This window comes from Thermobia domestica, chromosome 6, assembly GCF_964235325.1.
Source record: "Thermobia domestica chromosome 6, izTheDome1.hap1.1, whole genome shotgun sequence".
Lineage (NCBI taxonomy): Eukaryota > Metazoa > Arthropoda > Insecta > Zygentoma > Lepismatidae > Thermobia > Thermobia domestica.
The window spans coordinates 54,341,338-54,360,269 of NC_137459.1; the positions used below are offsets into that span (position 1 = coordinate 54,341,338).

Consider the following 18,932-nt stretch of genomic DNA (forward strand, 5'->3'; position numbering starts at 1 on the left):
GGCAGATATCACTTTTTTGTTCTAGTTCATTTTTCATTGTTGCATAAACGACATTTTGTGTTGCATATTTCTGCACAAACGATCCACAAACGACTGACTTCATTTTCACCGATTTTGACAAGGTGGGGCTACCGTTTAGACAGCCCTCTACGTCACACAAGCGAAAATTTGTGTTGCACATTTCTGCACAAACAATTGACACAACTTTCGACGACAAGTTAGGGGGTTACCGTTTAGACAGCCCTACTTTGTTTTTGTTATAACTAGTTGTTCATTGTTGCACAAACAAAAAGTTGTCTTGCACATTTTTGCACAAACAATGTACAAATGGTTGACACCATTTTTGAATGATTTTGATGAGTTAGGGGCTGTCTAAATGGACGTTAGGTAAGATTAGTTTCAGCTTGTTTTTTGTTAGTATTCTACTAAATGGTATGATTTAAGCACAAATTATTTGTCAGATATTCTCCTTTTTCTCCTTGAGAAGAATTCATTTGACTCTAAAACTGCTAAAATCTGTTGACCTATTTCTCTTTACCAGGATTGGCTTGTTTCAGTGGGAAATGTGGGACTACTGAGTCAGCTTGTACAATCCGCGGCAAAAAAACTGCAACATGAACATATAAGTTTATTGTGAAATGAAGAAGTCTTTTGCACCAAAATAAGCGTGCACGGGAGGAGGCCGAGGTTTATCCTGGCGTGATTCGTTCCACCTAGACGTTATGTTCATTCCCTGTGCTGTTAGGCGTAGTTTAACAATAAACTTACATCCTCATGTTGCAGGTTTTTTTGCCGCGGATTGTACAAGGTAAATACTACAAACTAGTCTTGCACCTAAGCCGGTTCAAGGCAGTGCAAAGCCAGGAGGTCCGCGCGACAGAGAAGGGGCGCGTTCGTGATGGTGATATGCCTATTAACAACAATTTGTTACATTAATGTGGCGCTTTTCGCATAAGTGGAGGTACCGTGTCGTTGTGTTATGTGCATTATCTTATTTTATTATACAGTGGGAGGAGTAACACGATAAATTGTTGATAACCAGGGCCCGGATGTTGTTGACCTAAAATTTTCTAAAAAGTGACCTATAAAATGACACTAAAATTCCTGTAAAATGACCCTAAAAATCACAAAAATTGACCTTAAAACTTGCGTTTTCTTAAACGCTTATTTCGTTAAACGTTGACATTTTTTAATATCCATTGGATTTTTAATTAACATTTCTCACTCGTATTCAAAAAGTATTGTTTCACTTAGTTGCAGTCTATTGATCATTTATTTATAATGATCAGCCCATTGTACGGCATTGTAAGTATTGAAAGCGTCAATTCACTCGCGAGTTGAAGCTAGGAAGCACTCTTAATAAAAGTTCGCAAGTGTAGACTACATGAAAATAATAGATAGAAACCTGTTTAAAATCCTTGTACGCCTTCTAATCCATTTTTAGTTATTCGCGTGATCACATCCTTTGTAGTCAACAACCCAAAACTATCTGTTTGGACACCTACCAACCCCAACTTTTCGTTAACCAGCTACAGCTTAGTTTTCATTAGCTTGTCAAGAATGCAGTTTTTCCACCCCAATAGTCAGGAAGCAAGAAAAGAGATGATTCAACTTCGTCTTTTCCACATTCGTAAACCGTGTTTATTTAAAGATTTCCTTATGTAGAAGAAAAAGAATAAAAAGACCATAAGTGACCTAAAAGTTACCTTAAAATATTAAAAAATGACCTAAAATTTCAAAACGGCAAAAAGTGACCAAAAGTTGACCCTAAAAAAAATATTTTTAGAACCTAGAGTTGATGGGTAACGTTTTTATTTGAACTAGCCTTGTCCTATGCGTAACAGAAAAAAGTTGACTTGTCAACAAGATCCGGGCCCTGTTGATAACTAACGCGTCATGTTACCACTTTTGTAGAATAAGGTATCTTTAATACATATCATACTTGATACGGAACCTCCACATAATGCAACTAGGGCCTTATCGGCGTTGTAAAGAATTGCCGAAACAGTTACAATGCCAGAAATTTTCACAAAATCGTTTAATTTATATACGTACTAATAGTGGGTCTTCCATTACGTGTCCACAATACTAATAATGAATAATACGAATGAAGAAATACATGATTAATATTTCAAGATGAGAGTACTCTGTATCAAAAGGCAATATATAGTCTATTCTATGTGGATATTTTCTTACATTTTCTTGTATCACATGAATGGAAATAGAATACGTAGAAGGATCAAATGTTCTGTGGGGTTTCGATAATAGATGTTTGTCATCGGAAAGAAAGCGGTTACTATTATAACGAAAACAACCTGATACGCTAATGTCCAATTTCGTGAAACCACGGACACATCAATAGCTGAGACTAACTCCAGGAGTAGACATACATATGCTTCTCTGAAATTATGACCAAATTCTTTGTTCTGGAACTGAACATCTTAAGTAAACCTATTTTATTTTATTGTTTTTACTTTACAGGCAAGAGATAATTATTTTTTTTCATTATTTCCATATTTTGGCACACGTAAAGAACCAAAGAATTATTCAAATTGCTTTAGTGTGTTAAGCATGGAAAACTGAGGGGGAATCCAGAGTATTCCCCCTTCGCAAATATAAGATGTGTGTTTATTTAGTATGTTGAAGCGAGAATATTTACATGAAAAATATATGCATTTCCTCTGAAAGAAGAGTTATTAATTTTGACTACCATCGGGAGAATATATCTGATTTGTACATTGGTGTTAAATATTGCATTGTGTGGTATTGTTTTTATTCACTTCAGAAGTCGTTTAGGTGTTCAACAAGAGCAATAATATTCATGATCACAAACACTATTACTAATGCATTTTGACGAACATAATAGTTTAAATAACATGACATTATCTTGTAACACTGTTCACTTGGTTTTATTTAAAAACAAATTCAACATTGTAGTCTTTTATTACTAACATATATATTTTTCTTTACAGTTATAAAAGAAACCCTTCACTATTCAAAAAGTACATCTGTTCAGTGGTCTCTCGAATTTCACTAAGATAAATTTGCATAATAGTATGTGCTTAACAATAATATATGTATATGGTATATATGTATATAACAATAATATATACATGCACAATATCTAAGGTTATGTATAATATAACCTTGTCAACACAGTTTTAATTTTATACAAGGCAAATTAGTGTTGGTAAATGAGATGACACCAATAACCACAGAACTGGTGTCGAATTTTCCTCAGAACTATACATTCAAAAAAATAACAATGAAAAATATTGCATTGCAGCATATTGGTGGTCGTTAGCTCGACAAGATTCTACTGAGTGAAAAACTATGCCAGTTCTCTTGTCCCATTAGACACCTTACCATACCTAGATATGCGACTTTAGTCTATGGAATGAAAGCGAAGTATGGCTCGACCTTGTATTTCTGAGTGGCAGAGCTTTTTCACTACTTCACTGGCTTCTTCTGCTGGAAACACGGTATGAGGAGGTGGTTCAATCTGAAAAAGATATATACAAACAATTTTGTAATATTTTTAATTTGGGGTTTCTTGTTAGTTATTAGTAGAGCAACACAAAAGCATAAAAAGCATAATAGCTATTTACACATATGGTTGCTACCTTGAACATGGTTGTGGTTGCTTAAGGATCCAGAAGAAACTAATTTTAAAAGCGTAATAAAGAATAATTTTAGAAAATAAAGCGTAAAAGATATAGCACAATTCTTTAAAAAAATCTCTTTAACTACGAGTTTAACATACTGTATTAATATTTTTTAAAATCAATATTTACAATGTAAAATCATTGAGAACATAGCAATGCAACAATGAAAAGCTTATTTTTATTTCTGTAAACTTTTCGGTCTAATCTTTTGACGTGGAGAAAAGAAAAAAAAGAAGAAGAAAACTTCCGCCAGCAATGAATAGTACACAAGAACTGCACACTATATTGTTGTGTACCTCTCGAACTTAGCACTTTCTGTACTTTTTTGGTGGCATCTTTTACTTTCCCTTTCAGTATATATGCACCTGTAAGGCACACACAAGTGATTAAAAAAACTGACTCGAGTAAAGCATCTCTTTACACTGCATTAGGTAGAAAGTTCATTAAATATGAAAGAAACTGGTTGCATAAAATATTTATAAATAGATCAAGATATTTAGAATATTTAATGTATAGATTATACACGATTAATGTAAAACGATGATTGAAATTAATAATAAAGCATAACAAAACATAATTTGGAAAAAAATAAAGCATAATTAAACAAAAAATAAAGCATAACGTGGGTTGCTCTAGTTATTAGATTTGATACCTTTCCTTTATATCGTTATAAAGGACTAAGGTTGAAATTTTGTTTCAACACTATAAAATATTGTGTTGTAAAATTTTGAAATTATTAGTATATATTTTTATAGTTTATCAGTATTTAAACAAGTAACAGTGCCACATGTACACCACGTGAAGGAGTTTGGTTTGTGTATGTTCTCAATCAATGCCGAAATTGCAAGTGGTAGTAAATTTCTATCACTGCCAGTTTTAGTAAAGAGATTAGAGTGAAGATTCTTGCGATGCTTAATTGATTACAGAAAATTGCTTTTCGATATCAATTCCGGTTTTTTTACTCTATAGCGACCAACGTTAAAACTGAAAACGGTTGACTTCTGCTACTTCCGGTTTGAATAGTGTTAAGAGAAAATATAGTACATATTTTTAGAACGTTAAATCGATACAAAAAGAAAAGTTTCTTTCTATGACTCATCATTCTTGCTTTATAGTGATCAATAGAGACCGGATGTTAGGCAAAATGCCTATTCTTTAATATTAAAGATATTATGAAAAATAACGTTTTAAAGTTTATATGGGGGGTTATAGTTTCGATTTAAGGCAATTTTATTTTGCCTATTTTGCCTATTTCGACCTTTACTGCCTAAATAATTGCTTTAGTGCCTAATTTTGCCTATTCTATGCATTTTCTTCAAAATAAGCCTTCACTGGGAAAATATATAATTTATGTAACATAATACACACATTTTTACGTATATTATGTGTTTGTAAACACAAACATGTGGTACGTTGCAATACATAGCTATACAAGATGAACTTCAAAGATGAGCACATACTTCGGGAGGTAATTCGTGACATGAAAAGAAGACAAAAGTCCTCTTGAATGTCACGAATCATCTCCTGAAGTATGTGCGCACCTTTATGTCCCTTTCCAATTGTCAGGATTCGATTTTCGATTCCAAGTTGGCACCCCAGTCACTTGAACACGACGCAGAACTCGACAACATGCAACAGCACTTTTTGTCTTCTTTTCATGTCACGAATCACCTCCCGAAGTATGTGCATATCTTTCAGGTTCACCCAGTATGTGGAATGCATAACATGCCTCGTTTTTGTATATTCAGTAAAAGAAGATATTCTTTAACAAACAAGTATATTTCTATATTCTTTGAACATTATCTATGACTTCAATCTATTTTTTAATGGTATTGAGTATTTATCTTTATTATTTCGAGTTACATTTTAGTGCCTATTTTACTGCCTATTTTTAAATTTTAAGTGCCTATTTGCCTGCCTATTTTCCAGGTTTTTAGTGCCTAAACATCCGGTCTCTAGTGATCAATATTAAAACTGGAAGCTGTAGTAGGGTACTGCTACTTCCGGTTTCAGATTTAAAAAAAAAATGGAGGCAAAATGTATTCTTTGGATGCTTAATCGACTGCAGGAAACCATTTTTCCCTATCTATTACCGTTTTAGCTCTATAGTGACCAACGTTAGAACCGAAAATGATCGATTTCTACCATTTTTATTTCAATATCATCTCCATCAACGAACCCGATCACTATTTTTTGACTCTCTGCATCAGTGGTTGCCTATTTTATAAAGATTCTGAGCTAGTGTACCGTTTTTAAATCCTTCGGTCAGCTACCAACCAAAAGAACTACCAACTTACTTTTTTAAATCTTGTTTGTTTATTGCTTATAAACTTACATTTCTAAAAAAATATTCTATTAATTTTAATTGAATTGTACTGTACATAACAGAAAGAAACTGGAATTGAAATGTATATAAGAAAGAAATTCAAGTATAGTTCGTAATAATTAACTAATGTAATGACAGATTTTTTTTAAAAAAAATCAGACTTATTTACTTTAATGAGAAGAACTGAACTTTTTTTTTTGTCACCAACAAGTTCTTTATGGAAGTTGAATCCTCTAGATATAGCAACTTTTACACCAAAGTGGCAACGCTGATCAATGTTAGCCAACCGGAGCGTTAAAGCGATCTACCGAAAAATTCACCGCGAGATACTAGTAGCTCGCGATCAACGGTTTTGCGATGACTGCTTCGGTTAGTCAAAGTTAATGGTGATCCGTCAAGTAGTTCTTGAGATGTTTTCTCCTCGATAGACAAACGGACATAGTAAATATAAAATAAAATAGTTTTGGTAAATCAAACTCTTAAAAAAATAAAAATACGCGGTCAATCACGACAAACAGTCTTAACCAATTACCTTCGAATCCACAATATAAAATTAAATGAGAATTTATTAGTGGATACAGTGTTAGTGGATACAGAAGAGTCATTTGGGAAGTGAATCATTATTATGCTGGTGGTGCGGAAGGGAAATTAGTCAAATAGCAAGACTTTTCATCAAAATATTCCAAATATATCGAAGGTACTTGAAAACTTTTCTTTATAGCTTAAGCACCAGTTCCGAAAACCAACTAACAGAATAATACAAATGCAATTACAACATAATTCTTTATGTTTTGTGTTAAACTATCTAGGCAAGGGATTCGCATTTTCAGTTACTATAGCAACACTGGGCTCCAGGTATCTTGAAGTCGTCTGTATGAGAATACAAGTGGATCTATGCATCGCAAAATCAACTGAAGTTAGGGTAACCTTTGGGAAGGGGGATGCTCGAGGTTCGAAAGTGAAGTTCGAAATTATAACATTTATATTCAGACCGTATGTTCTCGATTAAGTGCAATAGGCTGATAAAGGTCTATAAGTTTCCGGTTTCTATTATAAATGAAATTTTGTGTACCTAGGTAACCACTTTGGAAAATCTCAGCATCTACTTTAAGGGAGGATTGTTGTGTTATACTAGGGTTCACTCGTAAGTTTAATTTTGCATCTCAAATGAGTTGTATCCACTTTAATAGACAAATGATTATGTAATATTACAATCCTTGAAATACTAATAATATAATACAAGTTTTAAATCATGTAATAATAATTACGGTAGTATTCTGAATTTAGTAATAGAAATTTATGAGTATACTACTACTACTACTGCTACTACTACTACTACTACTACTACTACTACTACTACTACTACTACTACTACTAATAATAATAATAATAATAATAATAATAATAATAATAATAATAATAATAAATAGAAAAGTGTCTCAGTCTGTGAGTAATGCTAATTTCTAATAGTAAACACGTTAACACTCGCAGTTAGTGTGCCACCTGCTTCACGTCAATAGATGTTGCTAACATGCAGGCAATTTGCAGATTAAAACCATGGTCATGATTTAGTTGCAATTTTAAAACAATGTTGTTTCAATTCAAGCCTTAGAATAACAAAGGCGTATGCGCGAAAAGCCAGTTTTGTGAGAAAGAGGCAATTAAAATTTTATTAAGCATGATATATCAAAATAATCGATAAAGACATTAAGAAGTGTTCATATCTGAACAATTCCTACAGTCTTTATCAATTATTTTGATATATCATGCTTTGATAAAACTTTAGTTGCCTCTTTTTCTCAAAACTAGCTTTTGACGCATACGTCTTGGGTATTCTAAGGGCCTTAATTTATTCATAGGGCCTCAAAATAGGACAAACTCTTAACCATATCCAAGTTTGAGAAATTATATTTGGTTCGCTTGGAGTGGAACTAAAAAATTGAAATTTTCCAGGAGAGAACTTCGAATCTCAACATGCCATGTAAATCACATCAAGGGAATGTAACTCACTATCAGAATTAGAAAATATACTTGATAATTATTATTTTTTTGCTTCTCAACGTAAAATAAATCTGTCTCTTTCATGAGATAATGAACTTCAAAGTCCTCTGTTGAAAAATTTCAATTTTGAATTTACACTATGTGGCATCCAAGTGTTTCATTTGTGTCTTTCTATAGTAATACATTTATGACAATTTAATTGCAACTTAAAATGTGTTGTTTCAATTTAGTTGTTCTAAAATGAATAGTGAAGATGGTGAATATAAATGTACTTGGCTACTTATTATTAGGACAATTAAGTAACCATATTTAATTTTGAGCATTAATGTTTGTGTTACAGCAGGTTTCTTCGTTGGTAATTTTAGAAGAAAAGTAAAATATAAACATTTACAACTTTTAGTTAAAGGCGATTTTAACGTAGTGTACAGCAAGCCGAAAGTTTCTCGGTAACAAGTACTAATAATAACACAACAAAAATTATTTGAAAATACATTTCTCTTATTTATTAGTTTCATTATTTTTGAAAAACGATAGAAAACAAGAAATTTATATCCTCCTGAAAAAAAATGAATTCGAGATTTCAGTGGATTTACATTTCATGACTCCTGCATGCCAAGCAATCATTTTGAAAGTCCATCCATCTGTTCATTCCAATAAATGTGCACAAGCCTAGATGTCACATCGTTCGATAAAACTGGAGGAAATATTAAACTTTACGTTTTCTTTTAAGATTCATTAGAAACAAGTCGTGATTTTACGAAAGAACGGCTCAATGAAGCTTATAAATTATAAATAAATATTTGTAATAAATTTGGTTGTTTCCATCAAATTCCAGAACAAGTAATTTGCCTGTTGGGGTAAGGTTTGTTATGTTGTTCTCGAAAATAGTTCTAATGACTTTTCTAATATTTCATGAATAAATATATTAATAATAACTTTAGAATATAGCATAATCTATTTCTTTCAGAAGAACTCAGAACAAATGATATGGCGAATTGTCTTCGGAAGAAGTTTTGAACAAAATGCTATTTATATATTTTTTCATATTTTATAAGTAAATATTTCAGTAATAAATAAGTAAATATTTCAGTTATAATAATCACCATTACATGATTTTATCTGAGAAACAAGAGTAAAAGGTTTAGTGCTTCGGCCCATACTTTCAGGTTTATTTATTTATTGTTACAGAACTCTGTAGTTGCAGGATTTAGTGATAGAATTATAAGTTTCAGTATTTTAATTTACATAATAAATATTAACTTTATCTTAATGAATAATAAAATCAAATTAAATATAGGGACGTTATGATTAGATATTGTACATTTTATACTCTGTAAAATTATTTTAGTAAATAAGGTACTTATTTAAACGAATGTGTGTTTGAAAACGTTCATTGTTTGTAATAAATAACTTGAAGAGAAAGTTCTTAAGTATTTGATACTAGCCAAGAATTGTTTTCATTTTCGTGTTATGCACAGAGGAACGCATGCAAAATTTTTTTAAAAAAATATATGAGGTAAGTTAAATAGTATCACTAGTTCTTGATGTAGATTAGAACGTTATGGCAAGACAATTAGCGGAAGAGACCTCTACGTAAAAGAGATCATTTCAATTAGATACATGAGATTCGAGAGATCATTTCAATTAGATCATTCAGATAGTTACATGACTGTTAACACGAGACTTTACACCCAGCTTTCTGAAAAAAAATATATATATATATATATATATATATATATATATATATATATAATGGCGCTCAATTTGTTTTTGGATAGTACTATACACTATTCCGAAACTTACTGCTCCCTCTCCTACAAGTTGTACTAATTCCTTCAGCTGTTCTATGCTCCCCATATCGACTGGCTTCATACGCTGTTGTCTCTCTTCTGCTCGTCGACTGAACTTTGGCAATAACCTCTCTGCGACTTCAGAACTGATAAAAACAACTCCACCCTAAAACAAAGAATGAAATTGCATTTAATATTTGATGTTTCTTCGACGCTATAAAATACCAACATGCTGCAACTAAAATGAAAGACCGATACTGAAATATGCATATAAGTTACAAAAGAATATAACATACAAGTGAAAAGATACAGTCATCGACAAAAGAAGAAACACATTTTATTTATAAACTGTATGTACAGTAGAGTTAGTTTTGTCACAGATTACGATAGGCAGTCAAAGAGTTCCCGGACTTCTGTTGTAGGTCTTTATTACCACAACATAAGTACATATTTACTTCACCGCCTTTAAAGTCGGCACCTTTGGAACACATACCCACTTGTTCCGCCGCTCCAGCGATTGGTGTAAACACCGACGAAAGGCCTCTTTTGGTATCTTCCGAAGTTCAGCCATCGCATTGGTTTTGATCTCTTCTACGTTGGAGAAACTAAGAAGACCCATTTTTAGCTTTGGGAAGAGCCAAACTTCCGATGGTGCTAAACTGTTTTTAAGGCTATCAAACTCTTTGAATCATATATTCCCAATTTGCACATGATATTTGTGCGTTGCTCGATCTCTGAAATTTCAACAACTAATCACCACATACTCCTATGTTTAGCTACACTATTCGTACACTGCCTGTTATGACTTCTTCATACTTGTCAATTTCATAATTAGGCAACCTAAGGACTGCATTGTACAAGATTCATTGTGATTGCATCAATGCCAAAACTACATCATCATTCCGGGAACATTTTGACTGCTTCTCGTATGTATGGTTAAAATGACACTTTTGATATCGATTGAAAAATTTAATCACACCAGCATTTAATGATACGTTTTGCTGCAAGGAATAATAAACCCTGCTAGAAACAGTAAAGATGGTCACGCGAAGTTTCAATTTCTTTCGGTAAATGTCAAACGGAAGGTCTTGCCAATGGTTGTTTTCCGATTGGATTTCCAGTTAAAGCTTCGAAAGCGTTACTACTTTCTACCATTCCCGCTACATGACCTGTCCACCTGAGCCTCGTAGATTTGATGACCCTAACAATGTTTGGTAAACGGTATAAATTATGTGCTTCCTCGTTATGACGTTTCCGCCCTTCTCCATTCCTGTTCCTCTTGGGTCTCAGGATTTGATTCTCAAATACTTTCAGTCTAAGTTATTTTCTCAGAGTAAGGCTAATTTTAGACGGAAGTATTTATCGTAGCAAAAATCGTATAATCGATATCCTACCGTGTAAAGTAGCAAATGCTATAGCATTCCCATGCCATGGCATATCTTATGGCATTTATTGTCGATAGAACCTGCTCTATTTCGTAGCATTTTCCCCAGCATTTCTGGTCCGATCGCAGCGCCATAAGAAAGCAAATGATTTTGTGCGAAATATCCATGCTCTTTGTTTTGTGTGGGAAATTGAATTGCAGTAAAAAAATGAGTTGGAGTAGGGATACTGTTTGCCCACATACTTCTTTGTGGTTTTCGTTTTTTTAATATAACCGGCGAGAACTGTTATTACAACCACTATAGCTTTAGCTACCTCACGCTTTAGTTCCGGAGCCATAATTGCGCTCTTCTCCAGTGATTTGTTTGCTACGTCACGACAAGATGCTTATCAAAATGCTACCGTGCTAAAAGCACTATACACTTTCGCTGCCATAGAATATTATAGGAGATTTTTGGCAGCACATCTGCTAGGAGAGATGCTACGATAAATGCTTCCGTCTAAGCGACTAGCCTAAGCGACCATGTTTCGCCACCGTACAGCACAAGCAGGCATGATAGTTGTTCGATATATTTTAAGCTTCAAATTTCTCGACAGGAGGAATTCTGTCGTAGGGCGTAGTCAGCCGTACTCAAACTTTCTGACAACAAACCATTATATTTCGAGGGAAAAAAAACGTGAAATGAATTTTATTTCTCTGAAATTCTATGTAATTCTTGTGTTTGTAATTCTTTAAGAAAGCTAGAAATTGTGAATAGTCCTACTCTACAACAATGTTGCCAGTAACGTTAAGACAACATGATTTTACTTACTACATAAAAAAATGAAAAAAAATCAGTGTCAATAGCCAAAACTGAAAAATATAGTATTTTCAAACGTTACGAGTAATTAAATCTAATTCCTTACCTTACTAAGACATTGGAGAGATCTATGTAAACTACGAGATGTTGTTCCGAAATCAATGACCACATCAACTTCACCTTTGCAAGCGTCGATTGTACGTTCAATCAGTTGTTTTTCATACAGATCTTCATTCCATTGCACTACGTTAACTCTAGAAATTAGAAAAGAATCAGTGGAGAAAATAGAAAAGAAAATAGAAAAGAATAGAAAAGAAGAAGATTTATCAATGATCATCCAGTGTTTAAAAGGAAAAATAAGACAAAAAGAAAGAAACCGGTACTGCAGCTTGCTATAAAAAAATTAAAATATTGTCTTAAAACTTTGCACTAGAAAATAATGAAATATTCAGAGTTTCAGACTAATAGAGTTTTGACACAAATGTTCAATAGAAAATTGTGCTAACTTTAGTACACCAGAAAATAATTGATTCGTAACGTTCATTGTATTGATTTACATGCTAAAAATTCTTCAAAGTATGAGCACACATTTTGAAACGTACAAAGTGCACAATTTCCGTTGAACATTGTAAACAATAAAATTAAGTGAAAGCCTATTTACTTAAAAGCAAAATTTCAGAAACAGCTTAAAGGACATTTTACATTAAAATACTAACACCAAATAAAACGAAAACTTGGAAGAAAATCCACCAGAATCTATACATTGAATATGCCATCCCGGTAATTTCCTGGTAAGATTAGAAAAATCTAGCAAAACCACAGGCAGAATGTTGATCTCGGAATTCAATCCCGCGAATTCCTGTTTGCGAAGCAAGAAAGCTGATTTATTTCGCTTGGTTTCTACCAGGGGTAATTCATACCGTCTACCATATCCTCCACTGACAAGCTTCTATTTACCGTTATAGCCAATTTAAAATATGTTCTTGACTGGGTAACAAATTTTCAAGAAGTAAACATTAAAGTGAACCTTCACTTCTTTACCATGAGAGAAGACAAAATATCACCTCGTGCTGTTAATTAACAAAACCAACAACAAATACGTATGCCACAAAATGGAAACAAAATTCTGAGTACGTAAGTAGTTTCCGAAAAGTAAGTGTAAAATAAACACTCAAAATGTATATTTGGTTCTGTATTCAATAAATATACAATCGCCACATTGGTAGTTATATTCTTCTTGTCACTTTCAACACAAAATTTCAGTGATACGTTGTCTCTACCTACTCACGTTAGGGATTAAAAACGAGAACACCTTAAAACTTAATAAACATAAACTTTGCAAATATTTCAGATCTGAATCGCAGTAAATCTTTGCCACGATTTTTGATTAGTATCGATAAACACTATTTTCGTCTTTATTAAAAACTGTAATATGTGACATGTATCACGTATTAATATCTTTATTTTGGAATCATAAAAATATGGGGATGATTGCAACATCAAATCACAGATTTAAGCAATGGTTACGGTAATTAAATGTTAAAATAACTTCAGCTAATAGTTTGAAAATTACATTTATCCAGTAAACAGAAGAAAACTAATTATGTATAAAGGTAACCAAGAAAGTTCTATCGCTCTTTCATCCACCACCTTCGAACATCGATATGTCACCTAAGACATATGTATATGGAAGATCAAAAATAGTCCACATCAGCATCTACGACCTTCTGTCAACGTTCTGGAAGGCCATAGATTCCATCGCGGTAGAACTTGGTGAGTCGTGAAGCGAAGAAAGTATGAAGTGCATTTTGCACCTCTACTAGGTATTTGAACTGCCGTCCTTTAAGGTGATTGTCCAAGAAATGGAACAGGTGATAATCGGACGGTGCAATGTCTGGGGAGTATGGCGGATGCAGTAGTGTGTCCTATCCAAGACGCAGAAAGGTTTCCCGGGTCATTCTAGCCACGTGGGGCTTAGCGTTGTCCTGTAACAAGAGGACTCCTTTGCGATTCAGAAGTGCTGACTCCAGAGTTTTGAGCTTTTCTTGAACACGGCTTAACTGCTGACAGTACAAAGTAGCATTGATGCTCTGACAAGCTGGTAGCAGTTCCCGATGCACGATGCAGGGGGCAATTCACTAAACACACAGGAGAATCTTCTTCCGGTGCAGTGCTGGTTTCGGCTGTTTTGAAACCGGTTCACGGCATGCTAACGAATGATGACGGCACCATGGAGCTTTGTACAGGACCTACTTCTCATTGCGTGTCAAAACCCTGTCCAGAAATGGCTGCTTTCTCAGACGAGACAGGTGTCTGCTCGCGTTGCCTTCTGGCCCGAATTCTAATCATGTGGGACCCATCGACCCAACTTGTAGTGCATTCCAAGTTGATGGGGGTGCTGCCGAATGGTTTTTCCACTCATACTGAATTGTAGTCTCAGTTTTCACATGTCTGACCTCAAATACTGCCAGAAGATCTTCATTTTGTACATGTGTTAATCTTTCGGTGTGTGATGCGTCTTCGAGTGTATCGTGATGCGTCCTTAAACTTGTTAAACCATCGCTTCACTGTACGCGTAGTCACGACATCCTCACAAAGGCCTGGCATATTTTCCGCCCCGCTGTAGCGGCGATTGACCCCATTTTGAACTCGTACAACACACACACCGTTATAACGCTCGTGGAGGTCCCATATTCACTCTGTTCTTACGCAAGTTCACGGTGTAACTAAACTACCACAACCAGGTAGTATGGTTGTATATAACCACACCAACAACTGACCTTCGCCTTATCTCCATTCGCATTCAACTCACTTTACGAGAGCCAATGGAACACTGACCTCCATAAAAAGCGACAGAACTTTCTTGGTTACCTTTATGTATTTGTTTCTGAGTGTGTGTATCTATTTCTTTAGTAAAAATTGTAAAGAGTACGGTATCAAAATAAATAATAAAAAGACGACACAAATGATAATTGGAATAAAGAGAACTGTTCAAGTTGTAGAACAGAACGCAGTATATATATATATATATATATATATATATATATATATATATATATATATATATATATATATATATATATATATATATATATATATATTTAAATATATATAGCTGAGGATTTGAAATGTCAATGCGAAATGAAAGCAAGGATGAGAATAAGAAACAAAGCTTAGGAAAGAAAAAAAAATGTTGCGTGTGTACGAAGCAGAAATATGGACATGCAAAAACTGACAGATGATGTTGGAGAGTATCCAGGCGTGAGTATGGAAAATACTGAAGAAAATTAGCTAAGTGAAACGAAAGACCAGTGGGCAAGAGGCGAAAAAGTTGAGGAGAGACGAACAATACTAAAGATAATTATAAAGAAAACAACTTGGTTATTATATTATTTGAGAATAAATAATTTTTGAGTGAAATGTTAGAATTATAGAACATAACAGTAAGAGAGGAACAAAAATGGATGATTTAAAGAGATAATTTTTATATCAAAATGATATCACTTGAGGAACATAGTACACCGAAGCTTCTATTTTTGTGGCAAGTGTCCCGTCAGTGATAATATTTAAGGCGATATTTTTAAAATTATTTACTTCTGAAAAGCATTAAAATTGAGTCTTACCTACTTTGATCCTTGGCCAGGAGGAAACCCTCATCTCTGAGAGACGCTACAGTGATTTTTACCCTCTCGTTCATACCACTGAAACAATATCGTGCGATTCGAATGGCCCACAGAGCTAATCCACCAGTACCTACTATCAGCATATTACATTTACCTGTAAAAAACGGAAATTAAGTCAATGAACATTTATCTTACGGATATATTATCAAAATCTCACGAAGAATTTTGTCAGGTGTAGGTACTACGCATTGAAATTAAACATAACAGAATCCTTATTTTTGATGACTGCAATTAGTAAGAAGTGAATAATATTTCACAATGTGTTTCAAGCTCAAATCTCGCTTTCAGCAAATGAAGTTTCTTTTAATATTAAATGAATTCTTACTATAAAAATATTCATGAGTTCGTTCTTAAACACTTTAGCTACTGAAATAATTCAATTAAGATCTACAATATCACTATAATCTTAAAGTGAAATGTAAAATAAAGATCAAAGAATAGAATCTGGATATTAAACATTAAACAGAAATACTCGTAAATGTTAGTAACTGCAAACTTTAACACATATTAAATGATTTTATCAAAAGCAAGAGCACAAAAGACAGTTATAGAATCAATTACTGAATATTATGTATTGAGATCAAGTTTAACATAGGTTATACAAATTTTACGGTGGATGAGAATAAGAGAAAAAGAATGAACCGACATTATATATAAATAACTGCAACTTCTTCGTAGTATATGGTAGATTAAAATTAGTGTTCCTTAAGACACAAGAACTTTTTTGTCTCATCTTGATTCTCATTTCGAAAACTAGATGAAAAGTACATTTTTAAAACCCTTTCTGACCTGAATTATGTTTGGAAATGAAAAAAAATATTTTAATGGATTATATGATGAAGTCTAAGGAAGTAAGAAAATCCATTTTTTTTCTCAAAATTATATATTGCCAGGGTGCTATAACTACAACGTATGAGACAACTTGGAATCATTCGGCACGATATATGCTCTATGAAAGGCAAGGAAGCTTGTCATTCCAAATGGAATCACACAGTCAGGACGTGTTTAATTCGAGAGGAAAGGAAAAATAAATTACGAGTCTCGTAGACAATACTAGTTCACGCAAGTTATATACAGGGGGTTTCAAAACAACATCGACACCAGGATATGACAAAAAGTATAGACCAACCTGGGTGCACAAATGCTTACTTTCGGAGTTATAGGCTGCCGAAAACGGGAAAAATGAACTTTAAAGGTCCATAGCTCCAATACTATGGGACCTATCGTAGTCGGGTCAAGACTTTACTTAGGAACTAATATGTGCCCTATCCAAATATCCAAGTTTCAGAATCCTGTCGTACTTCCGCAACAATTTTTATAGAGGTAGTTGATGAGTATTTCAAGATATAGGACTGTGGCCAAACTCCCTCTATAAAAACTGTTGCGTGAGTACCTTATGATTCTGAAACATGTATTTTCGGATAGGGTACATGTTAGTTCCTAAGTAAAGTCTCGACCCGACTACGATAGGTCTCATAGTATTGGAGCTATGGAGCTTTAATGCTCATTTTTTCCCGATTTCGGCAGCCTATAGCTCCGAAAGTAAGCATTTGTGCACCCAGGTTGGTCTATGCATTTTGTCATATCTTGGTGTCAGGAATCACCTCCCAAACGTTGTCGGTGTTGTTTTGAAACTCCCTATATATATATATATATATATATATATATATATATATATATATATATATATATATATATATATATATATATATATAATACTGTTACATCTTTTATAGTATATAAACAATAAATTGATAAAATGATTTTACGAACGCAATGAAGGGCATTTATTAACGTTTGGAGATTCGCAAATCATTGCACAAATACTCCCATAAGAAATATGGTTCAAATGTTATTACATCATATCCTTCGTTGACTTCTCGTAACACTAAAGAATCCTGACAACTTCTGGATGAAATTAAGAAAATATCAGGATAAATGTTTATTTTAAATAAATTTACAATTTGAGACAATAAAAGATTTTCGAGAATTGAGACGAAACGAGACTTCTACAAAATTTACCGTACAAGATGAGATAGCCTTATTCCTTGTCTCGGCTCGTCTTGTGGCAACAGTGTTCAAAATTAAGACTTGAATCTCGTAATTTTAAGTATTTGGGCACTTAATGAAATAAATAACTATAAATAACTGTATAAATTGTTTTAATGGATCTTCTCACAAATTTTAAACTACTCTTACTTCTAGTATTAAGTGTTACTAAGGACTTTGACAGGGTTCTTAGAATTGTTAATAGTAAAGATATTTATCGCAATGCTGTCCTAGATGTTTAATAGCTTATTCAACTACAGAATATTATATATACAGGGTGTAACATAAGTGACGAGGTGATTGCGGATATCCAAATAAGTAAAAATGTTCCTATAACCATGGGTCCGATGCTGTTTCGATTCCGAGATACAGGATGTTCAAATGTCAAGTCCCTCCAATGGCTCACTATGGGAAAGTGAATGGAAATGTTAAACATTACAGGAATAATACAATCAAGTGGAATTATGCCTGTGGAAATACATTAACACTAATCGAGAGAATGAAACTAATCAACATTTGAGGTTATTGGGTTGTAAGTATTGCCAACCAGTACAAAGTATTATGTTTTCAAATAGCACTAGACGTCCACACTTTAGCATATGATTGCTGACATCAAAACGTTCCTAAACATGGGGCACTGTCTTCCCAAGTGTATGTGTGGTAAGAACGAACGCTGTGGCCTCCATCGAATACCCTTCTCACCTAGCTTATCTTAGGAAACATGCAATAGTTGTGATCTATAAACCGTTGTTTACTATTTTTGAGCCGTTAGTTGAGTTCACACTCGGACGCCTTGTCTTTCGAAAACGAAGCGAAATATTCCTCATGTTTAGGAATCTTTTGATGTCAGCAATCATATGCTAACATGTGGTCCTCTAGTGCTATTTGAAAACATAATACTTTGTACCAGGTTGTCAACACTGACAAACCAATGACCTCAAATGTTAATTAGTTTCTTTCTCTAGGTTAGTGTAAATGTATTTGCACTGACATAATTCCACTTGATTGTATTTTTTTCTGTAATATTGAACATTTTCCATTCACTTTCCCATAGTGAGCCATTGGAGGGACAAGACATTTGAACACTCTGTGTCTCAGAAACGAAGCAGCATCGGACTCATGTTTATAGGAACATTTTTACTTATTTCGATGTCCGCAATCACCTCGTCACTTTTGGCCATGTATTTATGAGTTGAGTTGATTTTGAGTTGAACGTCCCGTTCAGCAGCGAGGCT

The 18,932-nt window shown here is 33.7% G+C and overlaps 1 protein-coding gene across 2 annotated transcripts in view; it reads right to left on the reverse strand.

The window, feature by feature from the left end:
• Window positions 1–2,924: 2,924 nt before the first annotated feature.
• Drat (Death resistor Adh domain containing target) overlaps window positions 2,925–18,932 on the reverse strand; it is a 63,991-nt gene continuing 47,983 nt past the window's right edge. For both annotated transcript variants that reach the window (XM_081761672.1, XM_081761673.1), the window contains exons 5-8: window positions 15,589–15,742; window positions 12,072–12,219; window positions 9,796–9,948; window positions 2,925–3,502 (exon numbers count right to left, since the gene is read on the reverse strand). In XM_081761672.1, the coding sequence (XP_081617798.1) occupies window positions 3,386–3,502; window positions 9,796–9,948; window positions 12,072–12,219; window positions 15,589–15,742 (572 nt within the window). In that variant the 3' untranslated portion in view covers window positions 2,925–3,385. The remainder of the gene's footprint in view (window positions 3,503–9,795; window positions 9,949–12,071; window positions 12,220–15,588; window positions 15,743–18,932) is intronic.